Genomic DNA, 18,147 nt, shown 5'->3' with positions numbered 1-18,147 from the left:
GCCCAAACAGCAAAGTAGATTTGCCCGTTTGCTTCTAGCTCTCCTGCACCTGGGACCTTGCTGCCACAGTGGTTTCCTTAGGCTGCTCTGCGATGGGGTTTCCAGGAGGGGAGAGAGGCCTGATTCCACGCAGGGGCAAACAAATGGGTTTGGTTCCTTGCTGGTTCTTAACTATAATGGCAGAATTCTTTTCTTTTATTATAGGCCAGCAGCCAGCCAGTTTGGTACAGTGTTAAGGCACCGAGCCAGGAGCCAGGAGAGAAGGAAGGGCACACAGGTGGGTGGGTGGGTAGCCAGTCCTTCCTCTCAGCTCTCTGGAGGAGGAGGAGGAGGAGGAGGCAAAGACAAACCACTTCCCAAATCTTGCCAAGAAAACGGCCATCAGCCCCCCCCCCCCAACTCAAAGGCAGACGCATCCTCCGAGTCGCTTCCCAGCAGCAAGAGGGCCCTGCTCGTCCCTCCAGCCCCCAAAGCTAAGGCAGGCAGGCAGGCAGTCGTTCAAAGAGAACTTTATTGCTCAGTAGCCCAGGCAAGCCACCCTGAAGGAAGGCACAAGAGGGCACCCGGTTGCGGCCCCTGGAGCTCATCTGTATTTCTCAGACAGCACGTCGGCCACCTGTTCCAGGAACTTGTCCCAGGCCAGGGTGATGCTGGCATTGTACTCGTTGCGCAGGTGAGTGGCCAGAGACACGTGGATACATTTGGACAGTAGCTGCAGGAAGGAGGAGGGGGAGGAAGGCAGGAGTTAGCCAAGTGGGTGGGACGGGCAACCCTCTCCCCACCCTGCGGCCACTTTACCCGCACTTGCCTGGAAGTTCACTGGGTCCACGCGGAGGTTGAAGGCATGCAGGTCGCTGAGGTGGCAGAAGGTGCCGCGGATGTCGTCCAGGTGCTTGAGGGCGCTGTCCAGCGCCTTGCCCACCTTCTCCCCCTGGTGGATGATGTCCTTTGAGCCGGGGCTCAAGTTAAAGTGGGAGAAGTAGGTCTTGCTCTGCGGGAAGGTTATTAACAACCTGCGGCAGGGAGAAGGAAGTGGAGGGGGCCGTCAGGGGGCCCTGGTGGGGGCAGCCAGGGGGAAGGCGCAGGAAAGGGAGCCGCCGCCCGCCCGCCCTACCTGTTCAGCGCATCGGCGCCAATGTCCTCGAGACGGCAGCCCAGCTTGCCAACGGAGGCTTGGAGCAACCTGCGGTCCTCGGCGGTCAGCACCATCGTTGCGGCAGAGCAGGCGGCGGTCGAGGGAGTTTGAGGGTCGGTCGGCAGAAGCAAACTGGGAGCCGGGACGCCGCCGCCGCTTATATAGCTGCCCCCTCCGCAGCCCGCCCCTCTTATCTTATCGCCGCCGCAGTCAGGAGCGCCGCTGCGGGGCGGGACTCGCTTCGCCGCGGCTTCTCAGACCAGCCCTGGAGCCGCGCTCGAAGGAATTGCTCGAAGGCAGGAGGGGGTGCGGGGTGTGTGTATCTCCGCCCCCCCCCGATCCTGGCATCCCGAGGCTGGCTGGTGGGACGACCAAAGGTGGCCGCGTGCGTGTGGCTGAAGACAGGCGGGCAGTTAGGATGGGAAGGGAAAGCGCTCCTGGCCTGGAGGGCAGCCCGGGAGTTCCGCCTCAGTGCTGACCCCGCCGTGCTTGGAAGCAAAGCCCCCGCCCGTCGTACTGGGCTCCCCTCGGAGTCCTCAATACTGCGAGTGGATGGAGCCACCCGACTGGGCTCTTTGGGGAAGGAAACGGATAAGAGGATGTAGGCGGCCAGAATGTTGGTCCCCTCTGCCAACCAGTATCACCATTGCCCAACGGGGTCCTACTCTACAGCTCAAGTATTGTACTCAGCTGTTTAATCCACCGAGGAAGTAAATAGACAAGTAAAAGTCAATATGTTAAGTCTGGGTTCCTTAACAGCCATTACTTAACCACAGCTGCCTGAGTTTACAACCCCTCCCCCCCCATATGCTAAATAACATAGTTTGACTGAGTCCTGGCTTGTCCTGAAAGTAACTTTTATTGAGTTCTCACCCTAATCTGGGTTAAGCAATGACCTGGCCTTGCCTTTCTTTCCCAGCCTACCTAGACAGGCGAGAGAGGAACCCTGGACCCATCCAACAATCTACAGAACAAAAGGACATGGGTGGGGGGGGGGCGCTCACCTGTTAATGTCCTACAACCTGTTCAATATTTAACATTTCTATGCTTTTGCTTACCTCTAGGGCATATTGTATATGTTTATCCTGCTTTTAATTATAAATGACTTGAAGTGGCAAACATACCTAATATTTCTCCCTACTCCTATTTTCCCAACAACCCCGTGAGGTGAGTTGTGCTGAGTGGAAGCAACTGGTTTCCATGCCTAAGTCTGCTGCTGCCTGGTGGATGTCCTTCTCCCCGATGGGGGCAAGAATCCTCCACCGGGCCTCTCTGCTCTGTTCCAGGCAATGGGAAACACCAGGACATCTCTCCTACCGCTGACACAAAGACCCAGCCCAACTACATTGGCTGACTGGAGTAACTTTGTGGCCATGCAACCTCAATGCCTTGAATAAACTGGATCTTGAGAAAGATTTTAAGATTTAATTAGATTTGTATGCCGCCCCCCCCTCTCGTTTCTCCAGACATTTAATGGGGAGTTTGTCATGCTAACCTTAGATTCTGCTTGAGTATTGTGTGTAAGAACAGAAGCCTCACTGCAGCACCATGCAAATTGGGATGTGAAGACACTAAGAACAGAGAACAAGGCAAGCAAAGAAAAATGTGCTGTTGAATAAATACCAGTGAAGCCAGACAATTTGAGTTCCATATACTTTATAGGATGTCAAGTATGCAGGAATATAAACCTGTGTGACTCTCAACTTCCAATAAACCTTTTGGTTGGGATAATTTGAATTGCCCTGCCAGTGGCCTCTCTTCCTAACTTAGTAACATTTTTTTAAAAACTTGCAGTTAGAAAGCTCATAGGAGACTCCAGCCAAGCATGATTGCTTTCAGCACAAAAAGACACAATCTGAAATTCTGGACAGATATATAAGAATACCTTTTGCCCTTTTCTCATTTTACTGGTGTGCTCCTCCCTACCAAGCTGCAGGATTAGCCAAGGAACTCTCAAAACATGGTGAAGCAAGTGAAAATCAGATTAGTGACATTGAACTGCTTTCCTATTACGCTGGGTATGTAGAGTTTGTTGGTTCCAGCTCTTGAAAATCTGTAAAGTGTTGTGGTTGGCTCACATCTGGCCCCTTTGGTCACGGACTTTGAGAGTGAGGGAAAGTTAGGGCCTGGGGACATTATTCAGTATTCAGATCAAGGCATTGGATACTTCTATGCATAGCTTGTCAGGGGAGGATGGGAATTTCCGGTGCAGAAGTTCAACGTTCCTATATGGAGAGACAGAACTAGCAGTCAAAGAGTTTCTCTCTTAAATCCTTCTGCAAACCTGCAATCCTCGTTTTGGAAGACATTTGTGAGTAGCTGTCCAGGCCAAGAATTAATGACTTGAATTAATGACTTTCTTTTGGATGGTTGTTATCAGCTGTGCCGATAACGCTGGACTTTTGGCAGTTGAGCTGACATTGCTGTGATTTCATTGCTGTTTCCAGCAGGTTTCTTTGTAAATAGACAAATATACATAGTGACTTTGCCTCCAACTCTTCACTGGGGCTTAATTACTGTGAATTAACGGGGCCGGAGAGAACAGTCAGGGTGATTCTGACCAGATGAAACGATACAATGCTGGAAGGATTGGTGAGAAAATCTGTCATAGATTTTCCAATAAAAGCGCCAGATCTTTAAATAATTATTAAAATACACATAAATCTCTTCCTGTCAGCCGTGGACCAGGCAATGCCTCGGAAAGAGCGCGTGGGCTCCCGACTCTTCCTGCAGGGAAGGGGCGGCCACGCCGGGCGTATCTCTCCAAAGCAGCCGGGGCGCCCCGACGGCCTCCTTCCTTATCGTCGTCCGACGGCCCCGCCCGCCCGGTTCCCGCAGCCGAGGCGCCGCCTGCTTGAGGGAGCGCTGCCGAGTCCCCCCGCTCCCGGAAGACAAACGGAAGTGACGACAGGCAGCTGGCGGGAAAGATGGCGAGTGCGCAGGCGCCGCGCCAGGGTGTCAGAGGGCGACGGGCCCTCTACCCTTTGGGTTTCCTCTCTATAGTGAGGCGGCTGCGCGGGCGAGGGGGCCATGGGGGACACCTCGAGCCCTGTCAGCGTCATCCTGGTGAGCTCCGGCAGCCGAGGCAACAAGCTGCTCTTCCGCTTCCCCTTCCAGCGGGGGCCCGCGAACCCGGCCGCCCTGATCGGTGAGGAACCAGCGCGCGCGCTGTGGGCGGTCGCCGCCCCGCCCCGGAAGGCCTGGCCGCCGCCCGTTGCTATGGCGACTCGCCGCCGGGCGGTTTTGCTGCGCTGCGGCCGCTCTCTGCCCGCCCGGAGGACCCACTGGCCGCTCTCCCCCCCCCCCGGCCGGGCCCCCCGGGAGGTCTCGTGGCCTGACGTCGCCTGCACCGTCCACGCCCCGCTGCGGTTCCCGCAGGCTTCGGCCCCCCGAAACCCCCGCCGGGCTGAGAGGTTGGCGCGGGGGCATTAGCCGTTCAGGGGCCTCCGGGCCGGGCGGTTTTCCTGGCCGTCTTTGTGGGCGGGCGGAGCAAAGGCCTCTGCATCCATTGCTCCACCCGGTGTCACGCTCAGGTCTTTGGTCCGTTTTTTCACGTGGCACTTCTGTGACTGCTGCTCGGGAAGCTTCCTAAACACCCGGTGGCCCATTAAAGAAAGACGGGAAAGTAGCTTGACCCTCTCTTGCTAGTCACATCCACCCGACCCTGAATCCGAGTGGGGAGGCAGGGAGTGCTGTGGTTCCCACCCCGGAGGGAGACCTACCTGGTGAGGAGGGCCTTCTCCGCGGTGACTCCCTCTGGATGAGAACAGCTCCAATACTCTTCCGGAGGGCCCTGAAGACCCGGTTCTGCCAGGGGGACAGGAGGACCCAGAGCAGGATGGAGCCCATTAAATGGCTCCTGCTGTCTGCGGAAGTGGGGGGTGGGGTGATTTTATTATATTCATTTATTTGATTCTTTTTATTAGTTTTATTGTTTTAAATGTGGTTTTATATTCTGTAAGCCCCCTTGAGTCGCCATGGGCAAATAGACAGCGATATAAATTCAATAAATAAATAAATAAACTATGGTCAGTGACTGAAACAAATAGAAAGGGTGAACTTATCACCAGAATGCTTCTTTTGTGCTTAATGTGAAAAGCCAATCTTTGCGTTTCATGACGTATCTGTTACTGGCTAAATGTGTTGGCAGCACGTGATATTGCTGCCAAGGAGACCAGCAGTCTATTATTCCTTTGGGATATTTTCCTTACAGTGAGGAAAAAGGAATTTAAAATATATGTGTGCAGTGAAGCGATACCAGATATTTTACTACCACACTGTGGGCATAGCTGATGCCGGACGCCCTGCGTTTCCTTTCAACATTTCTCAGTCCAAATTGGGTGCTCTGGGGTGGAGCTCCATCTTTGCTACCCCACTGTGTCGTGTCCCCCCCCCCCCCTATGCGTGGCAGTCTAGCTGGAGCCAGTAAGACCATGGAGAGAGTTGGGGAGGACTTCCTCCTCTACCCTTTTTGCTTGTTTTGCCCCCCCAAAGACAGATTTTTGCATGGCCTAGTACAGGGATGGGTTCACATGCCAAAAGGGTGTGTGTACATGTGCTAGCATGCGCACATGCACCCACACCCACTCCCTTCCCCCCCACATGCGCAGACCCCCCCCCGCTCTACCCCTGTGCTTGTGCACAACCCCTCCTGTCCCCGCGCATGCGCACAGGCCTTATTGAAGCCTGGGATGGTGGGAAAATGGAAGAAGGATTTCTGATATGTCCGTTGTGCTATTTTTTGCACTGCAAAGCCTGCAAGGAAGCTTCCCGAAGCCCCAGAGTGCAAAAAACAGCGCAACGGAAAAGCCGGAAGTCTGTTTTCCGAACTTTCGAGGTACCCGATGGGTGTTTTCTTGCACTCTAGGGCTTCAGGGAAGCTGGGGTGGGAAAGGTCTTCCCCATGGATGAAAATCAGCTGGCTAGCGTGTGCATGCATGCTGGAGCTAACACAGAGCAACACCTGACAGGGCTCCGCATGCTACCTGGGTCACAGGCCCAGGCCTCCATCTCAGTTTGAGAAAAGGGCAGTTAATCCCGTGGCAGGCTTGATCCAGGTGGCATGCTGGCTGAGATAGGTTAAAGAAAGCAGGCCCCTGGGTTGGTTGTCTGAGGAAGATGCTTGGATTCCCATGAAATATCACTATGCAAAATGGGAGAGTGAGTAGTAATGGAGTTGAAGTTCCCTCCCCTCCGTTTCATTTTAGGAACGTCAAGGAGTAGGTATGCCGTAAACAGTATTGGTGACAATGTAGAAGATCCGGACGGAGACTCCAGGTATGAATTTCATTGGTTCTTTTTTGCAGATCTCCTAAAAGCTGAGCTCAACTTTTTTTGAAAAGGTTTTTGAATGTCATGGTTTTGAGGAAAACAAAAATATTATATCCAACTCTTGTACTGTTTAATAATCACAGTGAATGATCTTCAAGTCATTTGCTTCATTTCTGTTAGCAATGGGAGGAGGGGGGGGGGGGCTTTTCCCTGCTGGTGGGTCTGAGGGGGTGGGGGCAGTTCTCAGCCTTTGGAATGGAGGCCGGGCCCTAACCCTCTTTTGGTTCTTAGCTAGCTGGTATGAACCAAAGCCTCTGGGGTTTGTCACTTTCAGGTCCCATTCTGGTCCTGAACTGCCTTCTTTGTGGCCCAGAACTGTTGAGGAGGTGGCCAGCTGTGACTTAATGGTCCCCATGTCGCACAATGCAGAGGTTTCTCCTGCTGTAGCAGAATTCAGGAATAGGAAAAGAGTCTCCCCAGTATAGACGGTTGGAAGCAGCTTCTTTCTGTGGCCTGAAAGGAAAGGAGCTGCACTTGACCAGATGGTGAAATGGCACAAGTTTTGGAAAAATAAGTCCCAGCCCTGGGATGTCCTGAATGGTTTGCGCAGCAGCAGTGGCCACGGAGGGAGGGCCTGCCGAGTCCCTCGAGCCCAGATTTCCTATGGCAGCAGCCTTGAGGCGTCCCTGCCTGCTCTGTCCACCCCTTGTTCTGCTGCCCGTGGTAGGAGCTGCACTATGAGCAGCCGTTTCAAGCCTCGTCCTTCCTTCCCACTTACGCCATCAATGTACACGGCTGGTGGTGTGGTGTACATTACTTCCATTGTTTTAATTTTACTTTAGAAAGATTGTTTATGTATAACTGTGAAAACTGGCAGGGTTCCATTGTCCCATTGTATAGGTGTGTGATTTTTGTCTGGTTGATTCTCCTGTTTTGTTTCTGAGTGGTGCTCATGGCCCCTGTTCCTATTTTCAGAGAGCCCTGTCCTCTCACTGATGAGCAGGTGGTGTCAGGGTAAGACCAAATTCATCTGTCTCCAATGGCTTTTCTTCTTTAACATCTTCTCCTTGTACTGTGTTTCTAATTTCTCTCTTGGGCTGTGCTGTAAACGAATGGAGCGATAGTGGAGGGCAGCTGAGATGGATGGACTTGTAAGAAATTTAAAGGAGGGGCCAGTCCAGAAAGTGGCAGAACGTGTGTTTTACATGCAGAGCAGCTGTGGGTCTCCTCTCTGGCCGCCTGTCTACCCTCAGTGGAGACAAGGCTGGATTAGCTGGACCAAGAAGCTGGCTTAGTCGATTGGCCGACCGACCGTTCTGCGCTGTGCAGCCCCCTATGACTGCTGTTGTACCACAAAGGCAATGGGCCATTTTTGTCTGCGAAGCCATCTGGGTGCAGCCTTTAACGGTTGGCTCCTCTCTCGTCTTTAGGATGCAGAGTAAGAGTCCTTTGACTGGTGGAATATTGAGCCCACTCCACATTCGAGCTATTGTGTTCCTTTCCAGCCTGCTCCCCTTAACCACGTTACGTTGCAGCCTTCAGAATTTATAGTCAGTGCAACACTAGGATGAGGAGGGAGAATGTGAATAGGATAGTTGAAAGGGACCTTTGAGGTCTTCTAGTCCAATCCCCTGCTTAGGCAGGGAACCCAATGGTTGGTCAGGCCTTTGTCCACCACCTGTTTGCCCCAGTTGTGTGGTTTTGTGCTGGTCTAAGTCTTTTCCTCAGGGTCACTTAAGCTGCGGCCAGAAAGAAAGAAAGCCAGGACCTTTGCAGCAACCTCTCAGAGGATTCACCTGGGGGGCTTGGCTAAAATCAAATGCCAGCCAGGGTGTAGCCAGATGAGGAGAATTATCGGGAAGTTCCACTTTTTCAGGAACAAAATTTGGGAATTTTCTGTGGCGAGAACAGCGCACAGGGAGAGTTTTCCACAGGCTGCATATGAACAGCTTGTCCACATACAGATCCATTGGGATCCCCATTCTGTCCCGAGGAGAAGGTCTGGTAGAGCTACTTTGGGTCTTGATCCGAATAAGAGCTCAACCTCACTTGCCAGGTCTCTGGTGGGGAAGATTGCAGTCACTCTCCTCCCTCCCTGCCTGCCTGCCTGCCGAGAGGGCTGATAAGCGGATAACTCTCCGGGCCCCATATCTCTGTGGTCACAGGCAGCTGCCCCTGACCAGCAGTGGGGTGGAAACGTTTGACTGTGAACACGCCGAAGCAGCTCAGATGGGCCTCAGCCCTTTAAGGCCCGAGACTTCCATCTCCTTGGCTGATCCAGCTGGGCCCCCTGGAAGAGGCTGCGTCTCCCCCCACAGAGCAGGGAAACCTTAGACCCCGCAGACAGAAGAGGCAGCTTAGGGAGCCAACAGAGGGTGGGAGTAGGGGGGGGGGCAATGGCCTTCCTTGACTGTGGGAGCCCAGGAACAGCCTGTCCTTGGGTCATTTATTCAATGGGATTTGTATGCTTCGACTGCTGCAACGTCTCTGCTTAGACCCCCAAGAGATGTGACCCCTCCTCACCTCTCTGAGAGCTGCATGGCTGCCCTGTTGTTGGCTTCCCTTTCAGTAATTCTGACGATTCTAAACATGCAATTTGGACAAATGAACGGCATTCAAGCAGGCCCAGCGTTTAATTATTTAGAATGCTTACAGAATAATATTTAATGTTGAATAAAAACGGTATCTGGCTCTTTGGGATGCCTTTAGGTCGCCATAAACCCAGTCACGCCCGTTCCTCTTGTGCTTTGAAGGTTCTCAGATGTCATTCTGGCAACAATTCTGGCCACGAAGTCAGACATGTGTGGCAAAAAGTTTGAGCTGAAGATCGACAACATTCGTTTTGTTGGGCACCCAACTCTGTTGCAGCACGCCTTTGCCCAGGTAGGCCCCAGACCCAGGACACCTTCCCGTACCTTCCCCTCTGCCCCCCCCTCACCCGGGACCTCCAGCCCAGGCTCCGCTTCCCCCGTCTCAGATCCTTTTCCTTTCCAGCCCCCCCCCCCCCTGTCGTAAGATGAGATTCAATACTGGGAGTATCAGCCCAAACCTTAACGTGCACCAGCTACTTAGGTTTTGAATCTCCCCTCTGGCCCCTCCCCATGGCAGTTGCATCTCCAAACGTGGTTGGTGTTCACGCGCAGTAGAAGATTTACAAGATGCAATTGCAAACGTTTTAATGGTTTGTCCTTTGTGGTTTATTCTGTGTGGTTCATTGTTTAATGTCCTGTACGAATCCAAGGAACGGGGCCTTTGCTGGGGCCTTTCTCCTGTTTTTGCTCCCTCGTGGAGACTCACGTGATTCCTATTTCTTTGCTATGTTATTCATCTTTGGCTTAGAAAATACGGGGTCTCCAGAGGCCAATGGGGTTGAAGTCCTCAGGGCTGGACCCCTGCAGAGGAGGCTCCTCTTGAACAGCCCTCTGGAGGGACAACAGCTGCCCTGGACACAACACCCTGGGAGACAGCCCCCCCCAAAGATAACTATATTTTATTCATTGGAAACTTTGGAAAGGCGGATGCAATTGTGCCCTCAGGACCCCTGCTGATTGAGGGACCCCCGGCTGGAGAATCTCTCCCCCCACCTCAGCCCCAGCCCCTCCCCAGTTCAGGCTCCTTTGATGCCACAGGGCTGCTGTGCTATTTGTTTAATCCAAGGGTGGGTGGGGGTGGGGAAGGTTTGGGGCTCCTCAGGCCCCCCCAGCCTGCCTCCCTCCCTCCCTTTGGTCTCCTTGGCCTGGAGGGGCTCTCGCTTGCGCCCACTCTCCTTAATAGGTGACCTCGCTGAGGCAAAGACTCTTTCCCCAGAGGTCAACCTGCCAGGAAGACACCCCCACCCCCACCCCCTGAATGCGCTGGCGTTGACCCTTCTTTTGCTGTGCAGGTGTCCAAGACAGACCCTTCTCCCAAGAGGGAAACGCCCACCATGATTCTCTTCAACGTGGTCTTTGCCTTGAGGGTAAGGCTGCCTGGGGAGGAGCTGTGGGGACCTGGCTCGGGGCCGGAGTCTTTGGTCATCTCTTTGGCCTTTCCTGGCAAAGGCGGCACTCGTCTCCCACCTCGGCTGGCCTGCATGGCTCCCCAGGGGCAGGGTGGGGCTCATCTGCTGGTGGCAGCTGGACAGGCAAAGGCCCGAGGCGGCCTTATCACCCGGGAGGCAGTGACAGTGAAGCCCCTGGCGGTGACTCAGCAGAAACGGGGCTCACTTGGTGGTGCCAAGTCATGGTTTGCGCCTTTGTTATCTCTGCCCTGCCTTCCGTTTCCTTAACAGGCCTTCCACAGCTGGTTTGTCCACTTTGGCTATTAAGTCTCTGCCCCCCCCCCCGCTCAGCTGGGTGTGGCTGATAACAGCTGGACTCTAGCAGGTGGTCACTTGTGCAGGACGCGGTGGAGAAACTCCAGGGTTGGGGCTTCATCTGGTTCTCATGCAACCTGTTCTGGCCAGAGGCTGGGCAAGGCTCTCTGACTGGGGGTTGGAGGAGGGTCTGACCCTCCGTCCCCACAGCAGGACACCCCTGGGCGGGAAGGAACCGCTGGGGCTCGGGGGGGGGTGCGCGTGGGTGGCTTGAGGGGTTCTGTCCAGGCTCCCCCACTTTGTGGTAGCAGCTGTTGTCCGGAGGGGGGAGGGAACGGCTGGGTTGGCTCCTCCCCCTTCCTGCCAGGCCCCCCTTGACGGACGGTTTCTGGTTTCAGGCCACCGCGGACCCCTCCGTGATCGGCTGCCTGCACAACCTGTCCCGGCGCATCGCCATTGTGCTGCAGCATGAGGAGAGGCGGTGCCAGTATCTCACCAGGCAGGCCAAACTCATTCTGGCCATTCAGGACGAAGTCTCAGCCATGTCGGAAAGTAAGTGGCGGGCAGTTGGCGGTCTCTTGTCCACTTGGGGGTGGGGGCTCCTGCAGGGGACTGTGGCCGGCCTGGATCTCCGGGCGGAGAGGAAGCCGCGCTTGACCCACAGCAGCGCGCTTCGGCCTCTGTGAGATGGGCAGCTGCACACGTTGGATGGATTAAAAGAGCCACTGCAGGCCACTGAAGCTGACTGCTAGATCTGAAGGCCGGCGGTTCAAGTCTCACTGCCGGCTCCAGGTTGACTCAGCCTTCCCTCCTTCCGAGGGGGGTCAAATGAGGGCCCGGATGGTGGGGGCAAGAGGCTGGCTCTGTTAAAAAGTGCTGTTGCTGACCTGTTGTAAGCTGCCCTGAGTCTAAGGAGAAGGGCGGCATTAAAAAATGAAATACATGAAACAAAACCAACAATGATTTGGACCCATGATCAGGTCCAGCGGCCGGGACGTGCCAGGGCCGAAGGGTTGGGGAGAGGGAGGGTCCGGGGCCTCTCCAGAGCTACGTTTCCCCTCCGCAGCCCGGGACGGCCCTCCCTCCCCCTTCCCGCACATCCTTCCCAAGTGCAAGCTGGCCAGAGACCTGAAAGAGGCTTACGACAGGTAACCCCCGTGCCCCTCCCCACGCACAGCTCTTGGGAGGGGGGAACAGCCCCAGCCCCCAGAAGTGGGGAGACCCCCTGCGAGACAGTTGCGGAGGTGGAGAGTTGGGACAGAACCCCCAGGATGCCCCTTCCTCATTTGTTCTCCCCCAGGACGAGGCTTGCCCCTCCCCCCCCCAGTTTAGAATCTGGAGAGGAAAGTAGACCTCTACCCTGAACTGGTTGCTATCCCTGTGGAAGCCCCCCCTCTGGCTCCTCGGCTGGGCTTCCTTGAGGGGAGGGGATCCCGCCCAGAGCAGGCCAGGCTCCCCCCCCGCCCCCCCCCCCGCGAGAGCCCCCCATTCCCCTTAATGGGGGCCTGGTTTCCCTCCCCCCAGCCAGGTGTCCTCCTGAGACAGCTCCTCGGCCCCACCTGGTGGCAGCAGCCGGCAGTGTTTGCGTGGGCCCCATTGAGTCAAGCCTCCAGAGCCGCTGAAGGGGAAGGGTGGAGGAGGGGGCCTTGGAGGCTGACCCCTGAGCCTCCCGGTGCTCCTCTCCCCCTCCAGCCTGTGCACGACCGGATTGGTCCAGCTGCAGATCAACAACTGGCTGGAGGTGAGCTTCTGCCTGCCCCATAAAATCCACGACGTGGCCTCCAGTTTCATCCCGCCAGAAGCCATTGAGAGAAGCCTGAAGGCCATTCGGTGAGGACGGGGGCTTATTGCTAAGGAGTTTCTGTTTTACTTTGGCCCTTCCGAGTGCAACTGGGCTTAGGATCCTTTCTCAGGCCGAGGCTGCCTCGAAAACGTGTCTCTGCGCGTGAGAGTGTCCGAAAGGTGGACAGTTGGAAGCGGGACCTGCGGATTCACAGCCCGTGACTCGGTTCCATGCCCGATTTGCCCCATTTTCCTCCACGATTTCATGCTTTGTAAATGCAGAGAGAAACCTTTGTTCCCCGATCATCAGCTACTTCACCCACTTACAAAATGTTTTCACTTCATGCACCTACCACGCTCCGTCTGGGCCACGGGCCTCCCCACGTTTAGCTTCCCAGCTCCTCATTCGCCAAAGTCACCCAAATGGGATTTGATTGTATGCTCAGCTTGTGTAGTGTAAGGGTGTGTGTGTGTGTGTGTGTGTGTCTCATTCTAATCCCTCTGGAGAACTGACTTTATATTCAATTTATTTGTATATTTATTTATAAAATTTGTAGGTCCTTTGAAAATCACTTTGTCACATTCAGCTGCTCTGGTTTTTGAGGAATTGGTCACTGCTTCCGTTACACCGAGATTTTGGGCACCTGTCCTGTGAAAGAGAGGAGAGGCTCAAATTAATCCTGGAGCCATTAGGGGCCATCTGACCTCCCCCCCCCTTCTCTCTGCAGGCCTTACCACGCCTTGCTGCTGCTTAAAGACGAGAGGTCCCTCCTGAGCGAACTGCCCCTCGACTGCTCCCCGGCCCTGGTGCGGGTGATCAGGACGGCCTCTGCCGTGAAGAACCTCCAGCAGCTGGCTCAGGATGCCGACCTGGCTCTGCTCCAGGTGTGCTGGGGGGGGTGGCTGCTCCAAAGCCTTTTGGGACATCTGCTACGTCCTAGACGTCCTCTTCCAAAACACGGGGGCCGGGTTGACCCACCCCCACCCCCAGATAGGCAGGGAGAACTCCCAGGGAAATGTTGCGGGCGACCCCCGAGGCCTCAAAGCCCACCAGCGCATCCTCCTGCCTGCTTGGCCCCGTGGGGTCTGAGTGGGTCACCTCCCCTTATTGCACCCATCCCCGCTTCCTGACTCCCCTCATAAATGAAAGCGGCACCCGCAGCGGGGGGGGGGGGGTATTGGCGGGCACGTCCCCCTGTGGCTGCTGCCGTTTCCTTCATGCGGTCTGCACGGGCAGAGGGGGACACAGCTGCACCCCTTCCTCCTCGGTGCCATGTGGATCTGGCCCGGCCCACTTGGGGGCGCTGCTGGGCAGCCTCCCTCAGAGCCGGCACTTCCCCCTTTGTGGCAGGTGTTCCAGCTGGCGGCCCACCTGGTCTACTGGGGCAAGGCCCTGATGGTGTATCCCCTGTGCGAGAACAACGTCTACATGCTCTCCCCCAACGCCAGTGTCTGCCTGTGAGTGGCCCCCCCGCCCGTCCTGTGCTTCCTGCCTCGCCTCTTGTGCCGCCTGCCCAGCGCCTCCCTTTCTCTGCTGCAGTTACTGTCCCCTGGCAGAGGCCTTCTCCTCCCAGTTCCCGGGCCATGAGCTGCCGGCTGCTCTGTCCAAGTTCTCCTGGCCGGTCTCTCTGTCTGAGCTCAAGGACCCTCTTGCTCCAGCGATCCAGGAGGCAAGTCTCAGCTCCTCCCTCCCTCCCCCCTAACCCCCGGGGCCCCTCTGATGGCCGCCTCCTCTCCTCCCCCCCAGACCCACCTCATTCGGATGGTGGCCTGGATGCTCCAGCACCGGCTCCTCATCCAGCTGCACAGCTACGCCTGCCTGATGGTTCCCCCAAAGGAGGAGGAGGAGGAGGAGGAGGAGGAAGAGGAGGAGGAGGAGGAGGGCTTCCGCACCAGAGTGGAAGAGCTGCCCTTCCCTGCCCGAGTTGGGGGCCGAAGCCTCAGCACTCCGAGTGCGCTCAGCTTTGGTTCTCCCAGTAAGTGGCAGCCTGCTTTTCTTTCCCCAGGGCTCAGTCCAGCCAGGGAGGGGGGTCCGTGCCCAGAGTTCCTTTGGAAGCCGCCTTGCCGCCTTCCAGCCCACCCTCCTGGGGGGGGGGGGGGAACGGCCTCTCTTTTTGCACAGGGGGGGTCCCACACCTGTTTGTTCACAGCTAGCAGTGACGACATGACCCTGACGAGTCCCAGCATGGACAACTCCAGCGCGGAGCTGCTGCCCGGGGGGGAGTCCCCCGTGAACAAGCGCATGACGGAGAACCTGCTGACCAGCCTCTCCGAGCACGAGCGGGAGGCCATTCTCAGTGTCCCCGCAGCTCACAACCCAGAGGACCTGCGCATGTTTGCCAGGTAGCTGGGGAGGGAAAGGCCTGCTCTTTTGGGGGGGGGGGCATCGGCCTAGGGGTGATAGGCCAAGTGGGCTCTTCTATGACTTCTGGACCTCAACTCCCAGAACCCCTCGGCCAGTCATGCTAGCCCAGGCCTTCTGGGAGTTGAAGTCCACCTGGCCCCCCCCCGGCCCCCGGGGGAAGCTGTTGCTGCAGGGCAGAGACACGCCTATCCTCCCCCGCCCCCCTTGGCAGGCTACTGCACTATTTCCGTGGACGGCACCACGTGGAGGAGATCATGTACAACGAGAACATGCGCCGCTCCCACCTGCTCATGCTCTTGGATAAGTTCCGCAGCGTGCTGGTGGTGACCAACCACGAGGATCCCGTCATCGCCGTCTTCCAGTCCCTCCATCAGTGAGGCGAGGCGGCTCCCAGATCGGAGGGAGGGAGGGAGCGCCTCCTGCTGGACGTCACAGGGGCCGCAGTCTGTCTCAGCAGACCAAATGGTGGAGGCGGGCAGGAAGCTGCTCTCATGGAGACCCAGGGATGAGCCCCAGGACAGCCCGGCCCCCTACGTGGACTCTGGCCCTGCGGGGGGGGGGGTTCTGGGGCGAGGAGGGGGCCATTGTAGCAAAGCACTGGCTCCCTTGCCGACTGCATTGTGCGTGCTTGGCTCCACTGGTGGAAGAAGGCAAAACCTATTTATTTACATAAATGAGTCCGAAACGACGCTTCCGGCTCCTCGGTTGGCATCGGCGCTCACGGCTGCTCCGTGCTGCAAGTGGGGAGACGTTTCTCTGCGATGGCGCCACGTTTCCCCTCCGCGTTCTTGTCAGAGGAGCTCACGCACCTGTTGCCCTGGAGGTAGAAGCGCAGGGGCGCCTGGGCCCACTCCCCACTGATGCCAATCCGGGGGACGCAGATGGGGGCTCGGTCCTCCGAAGCTTTGGGGCCGGGCTCCAGCCACAGGGAAGGGCTGCAGCCCAGGTCCTGCTGGTCGAAGGTCCGGTCGATGGCCAGGGCCTGGCAGAGCTTGGAGGGCCCGTTGCACAGCTGCCAGTCCTGGAGGGGGCGGGCGGGGGCCTTCCGCTGCTGGGTCAAGCGCAGCTCTCGCATGGACTCCAGGCCCTGCAGGGGCTCCAGGGAACGTAGCAGCACCGCAGCCCCATCCCCTGGAACGGAGGGAGGGAGGGAGGAAGCAGGGACGCGGAGGGTGTGTGTGCGTGAGATTCACCCTGGCCTGGAAGTGGTGGTGGTGGGGTGGGCGGCAAGGAAGGGCTTGGAGTCTCCACCTGCTTACCTTGGCTGGAGACGTTCATGCAGAAGTAGATCCCGTAGATCTGGTACACGTACAGTGTGCCGGGTCGCATGAACATGGCCGCGTTCCTTGTGGTCCGCCGACCCCCCCTGGAATGCGAAGCGGTGTCCTCGCCCCCCAAATAGGCTTCGGTCTCAACGATCCGCCCCCGCAGCTCGCGGCCGTCGGGCAGTTTGCGAACCAGAATCTGGAGCGAGACCGCCGGGCGTCAGCGGGCTCCGATGGCCTCCTCCCCCCCCGCCCCACCTCACCTGTCCCAGCAGGGCTTTGGCCAGGGGGACGCAGGGCTGGTCGAAGTAGGCGGTGGGCCGGCGCGCCGCCAGGCTTGGGAGCGGCCTCGGGGCGTCGGCCATGGCTGCTGGCTGAGCGGGGGGCGTCCGGCCTGGGACGCGGGGAGCCGGAGCGCTGCAAAGCCCCGGCAGCTCTTCAGCGCCCCCACGCGGCGGCTCTGTGCCCTTCCCAGGGAGAGCCGCGCGCAAACTGGGCTCGGCTTCCGGCGGGGAACGTCCGGCCGCTTCCTTGGATGCGCCCGGAGCCTTTGGAGACAGAGCGGACGGAAGTCGGGGGGGGGGGGGGGGGCGCCAGACTTTCCGTAGGAGGAAGGAGCCGAGCACGTGGCCCGCCCCGCGCCCGTTGGCCCCAAGGCCGCATCCGTCCCGTCTTCTGAGCCGCAGTGGGCCCAAACACCCCTCCTCCGCCCCCCTTCCTCACGCGCCCCTTCCCCCGGCAACGCAGCCAGCAGCCGCCTTGCTAGGAGGCGCCCCCCCTCCAAAGGTCAGCTGTGGAGGTGCAAAACGTTCTGGTTTTTCCCCCTCCTGTAAAGAAAGAAGGGGACCAGGCCACGCAATGTCTCCGAAATAGCTGAAGCAAACTTGGCAAGGCCGCAGCGCCGGAGAGCCTGGCCGCCTGCTTCCCCAGCGCTGAAGAGTAGCAGCTGTTGGCGGGGCTGACAGTTAAGTTGGAAGAGGGGAAGGGGGCTAAATATAACTCCCCCTGTTAGATCCCAGCCACACTTCAACATCTGGGGTGGGGGTGGGGGACTCTTCCTACCCAGGCTAAGCTGCTCCCTGTCCCAAGAACTGCCCTCCGTCCCTGCCACGCTCATCCTCGGACAAGGAGCTCGGCTTGATGCCCCCTGCTTTCTCCATCCGGAAGGCGGTACCACTGTTGTGAATTGTGCATCAAATGCGGGAATGTTTCCCTTTGCAGGCTGAAGAACGGCAGCCCCCCCCCCCACACTCCGTGTTAAGGATGTTTGCCCTTCGCCAGCTGCAGCCCCAAAGCCTGGTGGGCTTCCTGCGCAGAGAGGGGCCCAACCCTGTGGCCACCGCAACAAAGTGCTTGGTGTTATTGATATTGTCTAAAAATGACCCAGCGGAGGACTCCAGGTCTCCTGCCGCAGGAAATAGCGCAGGGCGCCCCCTCGTGGCTGGCTGCCCAGGAATTCCCACCAGACGCTGGTCCCATCAGCCCCACTGTTCTCAAAGGGGAAGAAAGGGACATTGTTTTCCCTGGACAGTTTAGCCAGTCTCCCATTGCGTCCTTCGTCTCTGGAAGCATTCTGAAACTGTTGGGCTGGAGTCCAATTGATCAAATATCAACCAATAATTGGACGTACTGTAGTGGCAAACCTGAAGCATGCAAATGACTAGACGGGCTGTCAGAAACCTCTCTGATGAAAACTTTTTCAAAGCTGGTGCGAGACTGAGGCAGCAGAAAGGGAGAAAGCCTCTATCTTATATCCCAGGCTGCAGGACAGACTTATGTCGCTCAGGTTGCTGCATCTACTTGTCTTGCAGAAGGGAGCGCAGGAAATCCCGCCACACCAGAGGGGAGCGGCCTTGGGCTGGGCTCCCGTTTGCAGTATAGCCCCTTGCAGGTTGAAGGCTCGGGCCTGCACTCCCAGGAGGAGGAGGAGGGCAGCAGGGGTTCCCTGGGATTTTCAGCCCCAGACTTTGAAGGATGCCCTAAATTGGCCATGTCTGGATGGACCATTCAGGCTTCCCTGAGAAAAGTATTGGGC

The 18,147-nt window shown here is 57.3% G+C and overlaps 3 protein-coding genes across 9 annotated transcripts; 1 reads left to right on the top strand and 2 right to left on the bottom strand.

Moving 5' to 3' along the window:
• Positions 1–493: 493 nt before the first annotated feature.
• Positions 494–1,276, bottom strand: LOC139172436 (hemoglobin subunit alpha-D). The gene is made up of 3 exons (XM_070761592.1): positions 1,115–1,276; positions 809–1,013; positions 494–712 (listed from the first exon to the last, which is right to left on the bottom strand). The coding sequence occupies exons 1-3, from the start codon at positions 1,207–1,209 to the stop codon at positions 584–586; spliced, it is 429 nt and encodes a 142-aa protein (XP_070617693.1). The 5' UTR covers positions 1,210–1,276; the 3' UTR covers positions 494–583.
• A 2,768-nt stretch (positions 1,277–4,044) lies between these two features.
• Positions 4,045–15,536, top strand: NPRL3 (NPR3 like, GATOR1 complex subunit). Of its 7 annotated transcripts, none has more exons than XM_070761579.1 (14): positions 4,056–4,283; positions 6,343–6,412; positions 7,382–7,420; positions 9,160–9,289; positions 10,290–10,364; positions 11,099–11,252; positions 11,767–11,848; positions 12,393–12,530; positions 13,211–13,367; positions 13,834–13,940; positions 14,023–14,152; positions 14,230–14,458; positions 14,633–14,825; positions 15,059–15,536. In XM_070761579.1, exons 1-14 carry the CDS (start codon positions 4,166–4,168, stop codon positions 15,222–15,224), a joined length of 1,788 nt encoding a protein of 595 aa, XP_070617680.1. In that variant the 5' UTR covers positions 4,056–4,165; the 3' UTR covers positions 15,225–15,536. The 7 variants fall into 7 exon arrangements, with proteins under 7 accessions (XP_070617681.1, XP_070617680.1, XP_070617683.1 ...); XM_070761584.1 differs by lacking the exon at positions 4,056–4,283 and adding an exon at positions 4,371–4,548; XM_070761585.1 differs by lacking the exon at positions 4,056–4,283 and adding an exon at positions 4,788–4,860.
• On the bottom strand, positions 12,993–16,562 carry MPG (N-methylpurine DNA glycosylase). Its single transcript, XM_070761588.1, has 4 exons — positions 16,376–16,562; positions 16,107–16,311; positions 13,218–15,978; positions 12,993–13,131 (listed from the first exon to the last, which is right to left on the bottom strand). The coding sequence occupies exons 1-3, from the start codon at positions 16,475–16,477 to the stop codon at positions 15,566–15,568; spliced, it is 720 nt and encodes a 239-aa protein (XP_070617689.1). The 5' UTR covers positions 16,478–16,562; the 3' UTR covers positions 12,993–13,131; positions 13,218–15,565.
• Positions 16,563–18,147: the final 1,585 nt, after the last annotated feature.

The sequence above is a fragment of the Erythrolamprus reginae genome, chromosome 9, assembly GCF_031021105.1.
Source record: "Erythrolamprus reginae isolate rEryReg1 chromosome 9, rEryReg1.hap1, whole genome shotgun sequence".
NCBI classification, from domain to species: domain Eukaryota; kingdom Metazoa; phylum Chordata; class Lepidosauria; order Squamata; family Dipsadidae; genus Erythrolamprus; species Erythrolamprus reginae.
Note: the sequence above shows the minus strand (reverse complement) of the source record. Positions and strands in the feature narration are given on the sequence as shown.